Here is a 12,906-nt window from a genome sequence, read left to right on the forward strand (position 1 = left end):
GAGGTGCTGACCCCGATGCTACAGGCAATTGAGGGGCTTAAGGAGGCACAAAGGACCCAGGAGACAGAGCTCCGCGTGGTGGAGCAGAAGGTGACGGATAATGAGGACGAGATCCTGGGCCTGGCGGTCAAAACACAGACGCACGAGGCGCTCCACAAAAAGTGCATTGAAAGGATTGAGGCCCTAGAAAACAGAGCACGAAGGAAGAACCTTCGGATCCTGGGTCTCCCTGAGGGAGTGGAAGGAGAGGACTGCGGGGCTTACGTGAGCATGATGCTAAGCTCGCTGATGGGAGCTGAGGCCCCTTCGGGCCCCTTAGAAGTGGAGGGGGCTCATCGGGTCCCGGCGAGGAGACCAAAGGCGGGAGAGCCACCTAGGGCGACAATCGTGCGATTTCACCGCTTTAATGATAGAGAAGTGGTTCTGAGATGGGCCAAAAAGGAACGGAGTAGTAGATGGGAGAATGCAGTGGTACGGGTGTACCAGGATTGGAGTGCGGAGGTGGCGAGAAGGAGGGCGAGTTTTAATCGAGCCAAGGAGGTGTTACACAAGAAGAAGGTGAAGTTCGGGATGCTGCAGCTGGCGCGACTATGGGTCACGTACCAGGAGAGACATCACTACTTCGAAACGGCGGAAGAAGCATGGACCTTTATTAAAGATGAGAAATTGGATCGGAACTGAGGGACTGATATTAGAGGGAAATGTCACTGTCGATGTATATAGAGATGTAAATTGGGAAGGGGGGGACACTAAGAAATGTGGGCGCCGGTGGGGGGGGAAAGAAGAGACATAGGCGGAGGATGAGGAATGGGAGTGGGGTGGCAGAGGGAGCTGCGCCACAAGGGGCGGGTCAGCTACAGAGATGTTCCCGCGCCAGACAGATAATGGCGGGAAGATAGGTGCAAGGTAGATGGGAGTTCCCCACACGGGGGGGAGGGGTCAAGGAGTGAGCAGGAGAAGCCGGGGTCAGTTGAAGTCAGCTGACTTGCGGAAGTAATATGGGGGGAGCAATCATGCTAGAGGGGGATCTAGCGGGGGGGGGGGGGATAACTGGGTTGCTGCTGCAGAAATCAAAGAGGAACTGGCTAAAGAAAGGGTGGTCGGGGCTGGAATGCGCCACCTGGGGAACGAGTGGGAGCGCGGAATCGGGACGTGGGACTGGCCTAGAGAGGGTGATGGCTAGTCGACACGGGAAGGGGGCAGGTAGCCCCCTAGTGAGGCTGATCACGTGGAACGTGAGAGGCCTAAATGGACCGATAAAAAGGGCCCGAGTGCTCGCGCACTTGAAAGGACTGAGGGCAGACGTGGCTATGCTCCAGGAGACGCACCTGAAGGTGGCGGACCAAGTTAGGTTAAGGAAAGGATGGGTGGGACAGGTGTTCCATTCAGGGCTGGATGCAAAGAATAGAGGGGTGGTCATACTGGTGGGGAAACGGGTATCATTCGAAGCAAGGAGCATTGTAGCAGATAGTGGAGGCAGATATGTAATGGTGAGTGGCAGGCTGGAGGGAATGGAGGTCGTGTTGGTTAACGTATATGCCCCGAATTGGGATGATGCGGGATTTATGAGGCGGATGCTGGGACGTATACCGGACCTGGAGGTAGGAAACTTGATAATGGGGGGAGACTTCAACACCGTGCTGGACCCAGGGTTAGATAGATCCAGATCTAAGACCGGAAGAAGGCCGGCAGCGGCCAAGGTGCTTAAGGGGTTTATGGACCAAATGGGGGGAGTGGATCCATGGCGATTTCTTAGACCGAGGGCCAGGGAGTTCTCCTTCTTCTCCCATGTTCATAAGGTGTACTCCCGGATAGATTTTTTTGTTTTGGGAAGGTCGTTGATCTCGAGGGTGGAAGAAACTGAGTATTCAGCCATAGCTATTTCGGATCATGTCCCACATTGGGTGGACCTGGAACTAGGAGAGGAGAGGGAGCAGCGTGCTCTCTGGCGATTAGATGTGGGATTGTTGGCAGATGAGGGAGTCTGTGGAAGAGTGCGGGGATGTATCGAGAGGTACCTGGAGGCCAATGACGATGGGGAGGTCCGAGTGGGAGTGGTATGGGAAGCACTAAAGGCGGTGGTCAGAGGAGAGCTGATCTCCATCAGGGCCCACAAAGGGAAAACAGAGGCCAAGGAAAGGGAAAGATTACTGGGGGAGATCGTAAGGGTGGACAGAGAATTTGCGGAGACCCCGGAGGAGGGACTGTACAGGGAGAGACGACGACTCCAGACGGAGTTCGACCTTCTGACCACCAGGAGGGCGGAGGTGCTGTGGAGGAAGGCACAGGGGATGAAGTATGAATATGGGGAAAAGGCTAGTCGCCTGTTGGCCCATCAGCTGCGAAAGAGGACAGCGGCGAGGGAGATAGGGGGAATTAGAGACGAAAAGGGAGCTACGGTACGGAGAGCAGGGAAGATAAACGGGGTGTTTAAGACCTTTCACGAAAGACTTTATAGGTCCCAACCCCCGGAGGGAAAAGAGGAGATGCGGCAGTTTCTGGACCAATTAAGGTTCCCGAGGGTGGAGGAGCAGGAGGTGGAAGGCATGGGGGCACCAATTGGGGTGGACAAGGTTACCAAGGGGCTGGGGAACATGCAGGCAGGGAAGGCTCCGGGACCAGATGGGTTGCCGGTGGAATTTTATAGAAAATATGTGGACCTGCTGGCCCCGCTGTTGGTGAGGACTTTTAACGAGGTCAGGGAAGGAGGGACTCTACCCCCGACAATGTCGGAGGCGACGATATCGCTAATTTTGAAGCGGGATAAAGATCCGCTGCAGTGCGGGTCCTATAGGCCTATTTCACTATTAAATGTGGACGCCAAATTGCTAGCAAAGGTGCTGGCATCGAGGATAGAGTACTGTGTCCTGGGGGTGGTGCACGAAGACCAGACAGGATTCATAAAGGGGAGACAACTAAATGTCAACGTGCGACGGCTATTAGGGGTGATAATGATGCCCCCAGTAGAGGGGGAGGCAGAGATAGTGGCGTCAATGGATGCAGAGAAGGCATTTGACAGGGTGGAGTGGGAGTACCTATGGGAGGTGCTGAGGAGGTTCGGGTTCGGGAACGGGTTTATTAGCTGGGTCAAACTCCTCTATGGGGCCCCAACGGCAAGTGTGGTCACGGGTCGGCAAAGATCGGAGTATTTCCGACTATACAGGGGAACAAGACAGGGATGTCCGCTATCTCCATTACTGTTCGCGTTGGCAATTGAACCACTGGCCATGGCGCTGAGAGACTCCAGGAAATGGAGAGGGGTGATTAGAGGGGGAGAAGAACACAGAGTGTCACTCTACGCGGATGACCTACTGTTGTATGTGACGGACCCAGTGGGGGGGGATGACAGAGGTCATGCAGATATTGAGGGAGTTCGGAGATTTCTCGGGATATAGGCTTAACATGGGGAAGAGTGAACTTTTCGTGATACACCCTGGGGACCAGAGTAGAGGGATAGATGGCCTGCCTTTAAGGAAAGTGGAAAGAAACTTCCGATACCTGGGGATTCAGATAGCCAGGAGCTGGGGAACCTTGCACAGACTTAATCTGACACGACTGGTGGAACAAATGGAAGAGGACTTCAAGAGGTGGGACATGCAGCCACTGTCACTGGCGGGCAGAGTGCAGGCAATTAAGATGATGGTCCTCCCGAGGTTCCTATTTGTATTCCAATGTCTCCCTATACTGATCACTAAGGCCTTCTTTAAAAAAATAGACAGGAGCATCACGAGCTTCGTGTGGGCAGGGAAAGTTCCGAGGGTAAGGAGGGGGTTCTTACAACGTAGCAGAGATAGAGGGGGACCGGCGCTGCCGAATTTGGGCGACTACTATTGGGCCGCCAATGTGGCGATGATCCGTAAATGGATGATAGAGGGAGAGGGAGCGGCGTGGAAAAGACTAGAGAGAAAGTCCTGTAAAGGGACGAGTCTAGAGGCGCTGGTGACGGCGCCACTACCGTTCTCACCAAAAAAAATTACCACGAACCCAGTGGTGGCGGCAACATTAAATATCTGGGGGCAATGGAGGCGACAGAGAGGTGTGCTAGGAGCCCTGGTGGGGTCCCCAATTAGGAACAACCATAGGTTTGCCCCAGGGAGGATGGATGGAGGATTCCAGAGCTGGCACCAGTTGGGAATTAGGAGGGTGGGAGATTTATTTATAGACGGGACGTTTGCGAGCTTGGGAGCGTTGGAGGAAAAGTATAAGCTGCCCCGGGGAAATTTCTTTAGGTATATGCAGGTGAGGGCGTTCACAAGACAACAGGTGAGGGAATTTCCATTGCTCCCGACACAGGGGATCCAGGATAGAATGCTCTCGGGGGTGTGGGTCGGGGAGGGCAAGGTGTCAGAGATATACCGAGAGATGAGAGAAGAGGGGGAGGAGCTGGTGGGCGAACTAAAAGGAAAGTGGGAAGAAGAGCTCGGGGAGGAGATAGAGGAGGGTCTGTGGGGCTAATGCCCTAAGCAGGGTAAATTCCTCTTCCTCGTGTGCCAGGCTTAGCCTGATTCAATTTAAGGTGCTACATAGAGCACACATAACGGGAGCAAGGTTGAGCAGGTTCTTCGGAGTGGAGGACAAGTGTGGGAGGTGCGGCGGAAGCCCGGCAAACCACACACATATGTTTTGGTTGTGCCCGGCACTGGAGGGGTATTGGAGGGGAGTGACGGGAGTGATTTCGAAGGTGGTGAAGGTCCGGGTCAAACCAGGCTGGGGGTTAGCTTTATTTGGAGTTGCGGATGAGCCGGGAGTGCAGGAGGCGAAAGAGGCCGATGTCGTGGCCTTTGCGTCCCTAGTAGCCCGGCGTAGGATTTTACTCATGTGGAAGGAAGCGAAACCCCCCGGACTGGAGGCCTGGATAAACGATATGGCGGGGTTCATAAAACTGGAGCAGATTAAGTTTGCACTGAGAGGATCGGCTCAAGGGTTCACCAGAAGGTGGCAACCATTCCTCGACTACCTAGCGGAACGTTAGAGGGAAGATAGATGACCAGCAGCAGCAACCCGGGGGGGGGGGGGAAGTTTCATTTTATGTTAATTGATTAGTTTACCATGTTGGTTAGTTACTTTTTATTAGAGTGTGGTTAACATGTTACATGTACTGTTAAATTTTCTTTATGTTTGATGTGTAAGGGGAAAAAATTGTGAACAAAAAATTTCAATAAAATATATTTAAAAAAAAAACAGTGTAGCCCTGCTGGTCCAATACTTGATTTGCTGCGCCAAAACTGGAGACATGTCCTAGAAATTCAACACCAAAACATGTACATTCTTGTTTTTCCCAATTAAGGGGAAATTTAACATGGCCAATTCACCTACGCTGCACATCTTTTTGGGCTGTGGGGTGAGACCCACGCAGACACAGGGAGAATGTGCAGGGAGAACAGTGACCCTAGGCCAGGATTGAACCTGGGTCCGCAGCGCTGTGAGGCAGCAGTGCTAACCAATGCGTCACCATGCCGCCTTCTGAATGTATAGTCATAGATGGACAGAATTAACACCCAACGCTGAATTCTTGCAGATATAATTGGCGGAATAGCCTTATATTCTTTAAAAAGACCCAAAAGTTATTTGTGGTCTGCAACAATAGTAAGGTACCTCCCATATACATACTGGTGGAACCTCTTTATCCCATGTACTATTGACAAGTCTTCTTTTTCAAGCTGAGAGTAGCCCTTTTCGGCCTCTGGGAGGGTTCTTGAGATATCCCTATAGGTCTTTTAGATCCGTTGTCCACAATACCGCACTGACGCCATATGGAAAGGTGTTACAGGTTAACACCAATTCCTTAGGTGGGTCAAAATGCACTAATAAACTTGATGAGAGTAACAATTATTTTACTCTGATTTTAAAAGCTTCTCTCGTCCCAATGTTGGTGTTTCTTTAGTAGCGTATGCAAAGAGGCCAATAATGTCAACAAATTTGGTAGAAAACGGCCATAGTAATTCACCATTCCAAAGCATGACTTGAGCTTAGATGCGTTTCTGGGGGCCGATACCTCCTTTATAGCTCTGACCTTGTCGTCCATGGGGTGTAAACACAGGTTAGCACTACTGCCTCAAAGCGCCAGGGGCCAAGGTTCAATTCTGGCCTTAGGTGACTGTCCAAATGGAAGTTGCGCTTTCTCCCCGTGTCTACGTGGGTTTCCTTTGGGTGCTCCGGTTTCCTCCAACAGTCCAAAGATGCGCAGGTCAGGTGGATTGGCTTGCTAAATTGCCCCTTTGTGTCTAAAGATGTGCAGATTAGGTGGGGGTTAAGTAGGGTGCTCTTCTAGAGGGGCGGTGCAGACTCGATGGGCTGAATGGCCTCCTTCTGCACTGTAGGAATTCTATGGGAACCTTGTGCATCGATGCAATATCCCAGATAGGCGAACTCAGTAGCTTGAAAAGTAGATTTTTCCTTCTTGAGGTGTGTTCCAGACTCTAAATTTTTTAAGCACCTCCTCTAAGGTGGCTAGGTGCTCAGCCTCTGATATCCAGTTATCAAAACATCATTCAGGTATACGACACTTCGTGGCAGGCCTTGCAATAGACTTTACATTGTTCTCTGGAAAATAGCACATGCTGACGACACACTAAAGGGTAGGCGTGTACACTGAAACAAATCTTTCTGCATGTTTATCGTAACATAACAGAGGGGCAATTGTTTCACACAAGAGAGTGGTGAGCGTCTGTAACAAACTGCCAGGGGCAGCAGTAGAGACGGGTATAATTTTGTCTTTTAAAAAGCATTTAAGACAGTTATATCGGTAAGATGGGTATAGAGGGATATGGACCCAGTGCGGGCAATTGGGATTAGCTTAGTGGTTAAAAACTGGGTGGCATGGACAAGTTGGGCCGAAGGGCCTTTTTCCATCCACCATGACTCTATAACCTCGGGAAGCCTCATCTAACTCAAGTTGCTGATATACGTGGCTCATTTCTAACATTGTATAAGACCTCCAGCCAGATTTGGGTACAAGTCTTCAACCTTGGGGATTGCACACTTATCTAACTTGGTAGCCTGATTAACTGTTAATTTGTAGTCTCCACAGATGTGCACAGTCTTGTCAGGCTTAATCATGGGAATTATGGGTGCTATCCACTCTGCAAATCCAACTGGTTGGATAATACCCAGTTCTTCCAATCTCTTCCATTCCGTTTACAACCTTTCTCACAAGGTATGGTACTGGTCTTGCTCTAAAGAAAACAAGGGTTGCCTCTGGATCTACATATATCTTCGCCTGCAGACCCCTTATTTCATGTAGCTCGTTGCAAAAAACATTCTCATACTTCTTCATTAACTCAGGCAGTCCCTCTTCCTGGGTGAGATTCTCTGACCCTCGTGCCAAAATCGCGCTTGGCGCGGGACAGAGAATTACCCAAAATAGGGCCCCACGCCAGCAAGCGATTCTCCGGCAACCGGAGAATCGTCGCCATTCGCGCATGTGCGATCGACGCAGCGCCGGTCGGAGGCCGTTGGAAAAGGCCCCCTGGCTATTCTCCGGGCTCGACGGGCCGTGTGCCCGTCGAGTCCCGCCCGTGTGGTTCTAATGTGGTTCCACCTGGTGGGAACTCAGAGCCACGGCTGATGTGGGCCTTATGGTTGGGGGGGGGGGGGGCCTCGACGACGGGCAGGCTTGCGATCGGGGACCACCGATCGGTGGGCCATCGCGATCTGGGAGCAACCTATCTTCCTCCGCGTGGGCCCGCTGTGTGGCTCCACCATGCCGCCGCACGCATGCGCGGACCCGCTCGCAGCCGCCATGCACACGCGCAGCCGTGCGGTCTGTCCAGCCGGGCCCCACCGGCAGCAAGAGCTGCGGGACGCCGGAATCCTGCGAGCTCCCTGGAGAACGGGGAATCACCCCGGACTTTCGAGGAAAACGTCCGGAGTGATTCTCGCCCGTTTTCCGGCGGGCGTGGGGACTTAGTCCCCCAAAGGGAGAATCCCGCCCCCTGTATTTGGAAGATCTCCATCCAGTTCAACTTGATAAACTTGAATCCATCAGGGCCCAAAAGACATGGCCCATGGCCTGATACTATTATTATTGGGAGTTGAGCACAGTGCTACTGATAGCTCACTGGTACTGTGGTAGTACCCTTTACCTTGCTGGCTTCTCTTTGTAAGTTGTTACTTTTGCTGTGAGATCCCTCAAATGCTGGACTCCTTCTTGTAAATATCAAAATGCGTGTTCTCCTGTCACTGTGGCAGAGGCTCCCGTGTCAAATTCCATCTTTCTGGGCCTAACATTGTAATTCTGATTCCTGATTCGTTTCCCAGGCCATGGGACCCTCTCTGCAATTGCCTCTTAAAGTGGACAAACACCACAGTGGTGAAGCTCACAGGTTTGGAAGGTGTTGACAAAGATGCTTTCATGAGTTGCTGCAGTGCATCTTGGAGATGACTCACACTGCTGCCCCTGTACAGTGGTGGTGGAGGGAGTGGGGTATCCATCAACAGCTGATAGTGTCCTAGATAGTGTTGAGCCTCATGGAATCATAGAATCCCTACAGTGCAGAAAGAGGCCATTCTGTTCATCAAGTCTGCACCTACCCTTGAAAGAGCACCCTGCCTAGACCAACTCCATCACTCTGTCTCCGTAACCCCACTTAACCTGCACATCCCTGGACACTAAGGGTTAATTTATATCATGACTAATCCACCTGTGGGACTGTGGGAGGAAACCAGAGCACCCGGAGGAAACCCACGCAGACACGGGGACAACGTGCAAACTCCACACAGAGAGTCACCCAAGGATGGAATTGAACCCGGGTCCATGGAGCTGGAAGCCAGCAGTGCTAATCACTCTGCCACCGTGCTTCTTGAGTGTGGTTGGAACTGCGTTCACCCATGCAAGTGGAGAATATTCCATCATACTGAAAGGTCCTTGATCTGAAACACTGGGCTGGATTTTCCAGCAGTTTCTGCTGGCGAGATCGTCCGATCCCGCCGATGGCAAACCCCGGCACGAGTTCCCTGGCGGCAGAGGGTGCAAACAACGTGAATCCTCGGTGACAGTGGCCGGACTGCAAAATCTCGTTACCGGTTAATGGCGGGACACCGCCACCATCCCAACACATGCCACAGGTGGGATGGAAAACCCTGTCTGTTTACTCTTTTTTTCTCTCCACAGGTCGGCTGAGTGTTTCCTGCATTAGCCATTATTAAATCCGATTCCCAGTATTCACAGTATTCTATAATTCACAATCACTCCAGATTTTTCAATCCACCCACAGTTTAAACATATTTCTCACTCCAAATTAGCAATCAGTTCAAACACAATGAATATGTTAATTATGTTCTTTTATTCTTTCATGGGATGTGGATGTCACTGACAAGGTCAGCATTTATTGTCCATCCCTAATTGCCCCTTGAACTGAGTGACTCGCTTGGCCATTCTGCAGGCAGTCAAATGTCAACCACATTGCTGTGGGTCTGGATTCACATGTAAGACAGACAGACCATGTAAGGACAACAAATTTGCTTCCCTGAAAGGACATTAGTGATCCAGATGGGTTTTTAAAACAATCAATGGTCGCCATCACCGAGACTCGCTTTCAATTCCAGATTTATGAATTTAATTCAAGTTCCACCAGCTTCCATGATGAGATTCGAATCCATAACCCCAAGTAATTCACCTGGGCCTCTGAATATAGTCCAGTGACAGACATTATGAGAAGCAATGCCAATTTATGATGTTGCTCATTTAACAATGGAAATGGTGTCTTTTTTCCTCCGTGACAAGGTTCCCCACAGAGAGCCGTCATTAGCTCATTGTGTCCACGTCAGTTCTCTGCAAAAGTAATCTAGATAGTCCCACTTTCCCATCCTTTCCTCATAGAATTTCAAATATATCCCTTCAGATGATTATCCCATTCCCTTTTGAAAGGTGATTGAATCTGTCTCTGCCAACCATTCAGGCAGTGTATTCCAGATCCTTACCACTTGCTATGTAAAAAGGGTTTTTCCTCATGTCGCCATTGCTTCTTTTGCCAATCACCTTAAATCACTGTCTTCTGGTTCACCTTTGTTAAAATAGCCTCCCAAACGTCTCTGCTCTAAGGACACTGTAATAACCAGCATGGAACATATGTGGGGATGATTGTTTCCCCCATGTTCCACGAGGAGTATGAGCTCCCCCACTAGGGGTGGAGTAGCTTACCCGTACTTGTATAAAAGGTCGGCCAGTGTGGAACTGACAGAGAGAGAGGGAGGGAGCAAGAGAGAGTACACGGTGAGGTTTAACCTGGACACTAAGGGTTAAGCCTCATGTATATACTGGTTGTTTCAATAAATATATTTTATTTTTACTCACTGTGGACTTCCTGTGCCTTACTAAAGACAGCCCCAGCTTCTCCAATCTATCTGCTCAACTGAAGCCCCTCATTCCTGGAACCATTCTTATATATCTTTGTTTCGTCCCCGTCATTAATTCACTGAATAAAAAAGGTCTGAAATCAAAAGTTATGACAAATACCTTACCTAATATGAACAAGGGAGTCTCGAAGAGTAATTATGTAGAAAACGATGTTGGCATTAGTGTTGCTATAAATACTGTTGATTGTTGCTATTGTTCCAGCCAATCGATCTTCTGCAGCACATATTATAATTGGTATCACATTTTCTGGAGCAGTAAATTTGCTTTGTTTTATTGTATGGATTGCACTGTGGACAGTTGGAGGTTTGGGTTCTTCCACTGAATTGTAAATGCAGAGAATTAGTTCAATCAATTGGCTGGACATCCACTTAATAATTACTACATTATACGGAATTTTACAGCTCAGGTACATTCATCCAAAAGGTCCATGCCAGAATTTGTGCTACACACAACTCTCCCAAAACAGTGGGCGGCAGGGTGGTACAGTGATTAGCACCGCTAACTCACAGCGCCACGAACCCAGGTTTGATTCAGACCTGTGCGGTGTTTGCACATTCTCCCCGTATCTGCGTGGATTTACTCTGGGTGTTCCGGTTTCTTCCCACAGTCCAAAGATGTGCAGGTTAGATGGATTGGCCACGATAAATTGCCCCTAAATGTCCAAGGGTTGGTTGCTGTAATGGAGATGGGGTGGGAGATTGGGCATAGGTAAGGTGCTCTTTCGAGGGGTCGGTGCAAACTCCTTCTACACTGTAGGCATTCTATGATTCCTTCAACCGTACATCATCTAACACTCTCAAAAAGCCCTTCCATTCCTTTCTCCCTTCTGTGTTTATCCAACTTTCCCTCAAATGCATCAATATCATTCACCTCAACCCCTCTCCGTGACAGCTAGTTCCACATACTAACTGCTATCTGGGTGACGAGGTTTCTCTTGAATTGCTATTGGATTTATGAGCGACTATCTTGTATATACGGTTCTCATCTTTGGACTTCCTCACAAGTTTATACATCTTCTCCAAATCCACCCCATCAAAACCCTTCATAACTTTCAGGATCTCTATTAGGTTGCCCTTTCCAGAGAAAAGCCCTCCACCCTGTTAAGTCTTTCCTGAGAGTTTTACCCATCTTAGCTATGGTAATTTATTTGCACTTTCTCAGGCTTTATTTAGTTAAGTATCAATTTTCCCATCCAGGAATGGTTCTGGGGTTTCCTGGGAGAAGTACATCTTTCTGGAAGTTCCAGTAGGAATCACAGCGGTCATATGGAAAATCTAGGGATGCTGTGATAGAGGAAAGAAAGTCGAGAGAAGATTTGTTGGAGATGTTCAAAATGATGAAGGGTTTTGATAGAGTAAATAAGAAGAAACTGTTTTCATAGGCTGGAGGGTCAGTAACCAGAGCTTGAATACAAGTGGAAAAGGAACCTAGAGGAAGATGAGAATCATTTTACATTGTGAGTTGTTTTGAACAAGAATGCATTGTCTGAAAGGGCAGTGGAAACATATTCAATAGTAACTTTCAAAAGTGAATTGGATTAATATTTGAAGGGGAAAATGGGTAGGGTTATCAGGAAAGGGCTTAGGAGTCGGATTCATTGGATATTTCAAAGTGCCAGCATGTGGGATTAAGGGAGGGAGGGAGGTGAGTGTCTCCAAGGGCCAAGACTAGTGGACAATAGCTAACTTGAGATCCCAAATCTCTATCCGCACAAGTGAATGGTCATGGCTGACATGGTCTCATGTGGTTAGTCTTTCTATGCTGCCAAAGCAATGGTCTCTCTATGGAATCTTGAGGGTCGTGAAGGTAAGTGGAATAGCGTCAGAGGAAGACCTCTCGCACATGACTTTCATTACCCTGGTCAAAAGAGCAATGTCTCCATGCACAAGCATATATGAATGGGAGGAACACCCATCTCCGGATGTCCTTTGTCTGGAAGGGATGGGGTGGGGATACTAAACCTAGACAGAGGCAAGGTGAGGCTTAGAACTGGTTTTGAGATGTATGGAAACCTGTAAAGAACATGCTCTCTAAATTTATCATTTCAATTTGTTCACAGATCCATTGGGGACTCAATGCTGCAGGCAATCTTCAGTACGGAGAGTGTGGGGGGGGGGGGGGGGGGGGAGCACTTTACAGAGGTACATCTGAAGTGTAATCACTGTTGTAATGTAGGAAATCTAACAGCCAATTTGCACACAGCAAGCTCCCACAAACAGCAATATTGCTGGAATAAATATTGGCTGGGATACCTTTAAAAACATGTTTAATTTATGGGATGTGGGCATCTCTGGTTAGGCCAGCATTTATTGCCCATCCCTAGTTGCCCTTGAGAAGGTGGGAGTGAGTTGCCTTCTTGAACCGCTGCAGTCCTTGAGGTGTAGGTACACCCGATGTGCTGTTGGGGGGGGGAGTTCCAGGATTTTGCCCGAGCGACAGTGAAGGAACGTCAATAGCTTTCCAAGTTGGGGTGGTGAGGGTCTTGGAGGGTAACCTCCAGGTGTTGGGGTTCCGAGGTACCTGTTGCTCTTGACCTTGCAGATGGTAGT

The 12,906-nt window shown here is 49.4% G+C and overlaps 1 protein-coding gene across 1 annotated transcript in view; it reads right to left on the minus strand.

The window, feature by feature from the left end:
* glt8d2 (glycosyltransferase 8 domain containing 2) overlaps positions 1 to 12,906 on the minus strand; it is a 93,362-nt gene that overhangs the window by 53,460 nt on the left and 26,996 nt on the right. Inside the window, exon 4 of the mRNA XM_072484980.1 lies at positions 10,462 to 10,675. Coding sequence (XP_072341081.1) covers positions 10,462 to 10,675 — 214 coding nt within the window. The remainder of the gene's footprint in view (positions 1 to 10,461; positions 10,676 to 12,906) is intronic.

The sequence above is a fragment of the Scyliorhinus torazame genome, chromosome 19 (genome assembly GCF_047496885.1).
Source record: "Scyliorhinus torazame isolate Kashiwa2021f chromosome 19, sScyTor2.1, whole genome shotgun sequence".
NCBI classification, from domain to species: Eukaryota; Metazoa; Chordata; class Chondrichthyes; order Carcharhiniformes; family Scyliorhinidae; genus Scyliorhinus; species Scyliorhinus torazame.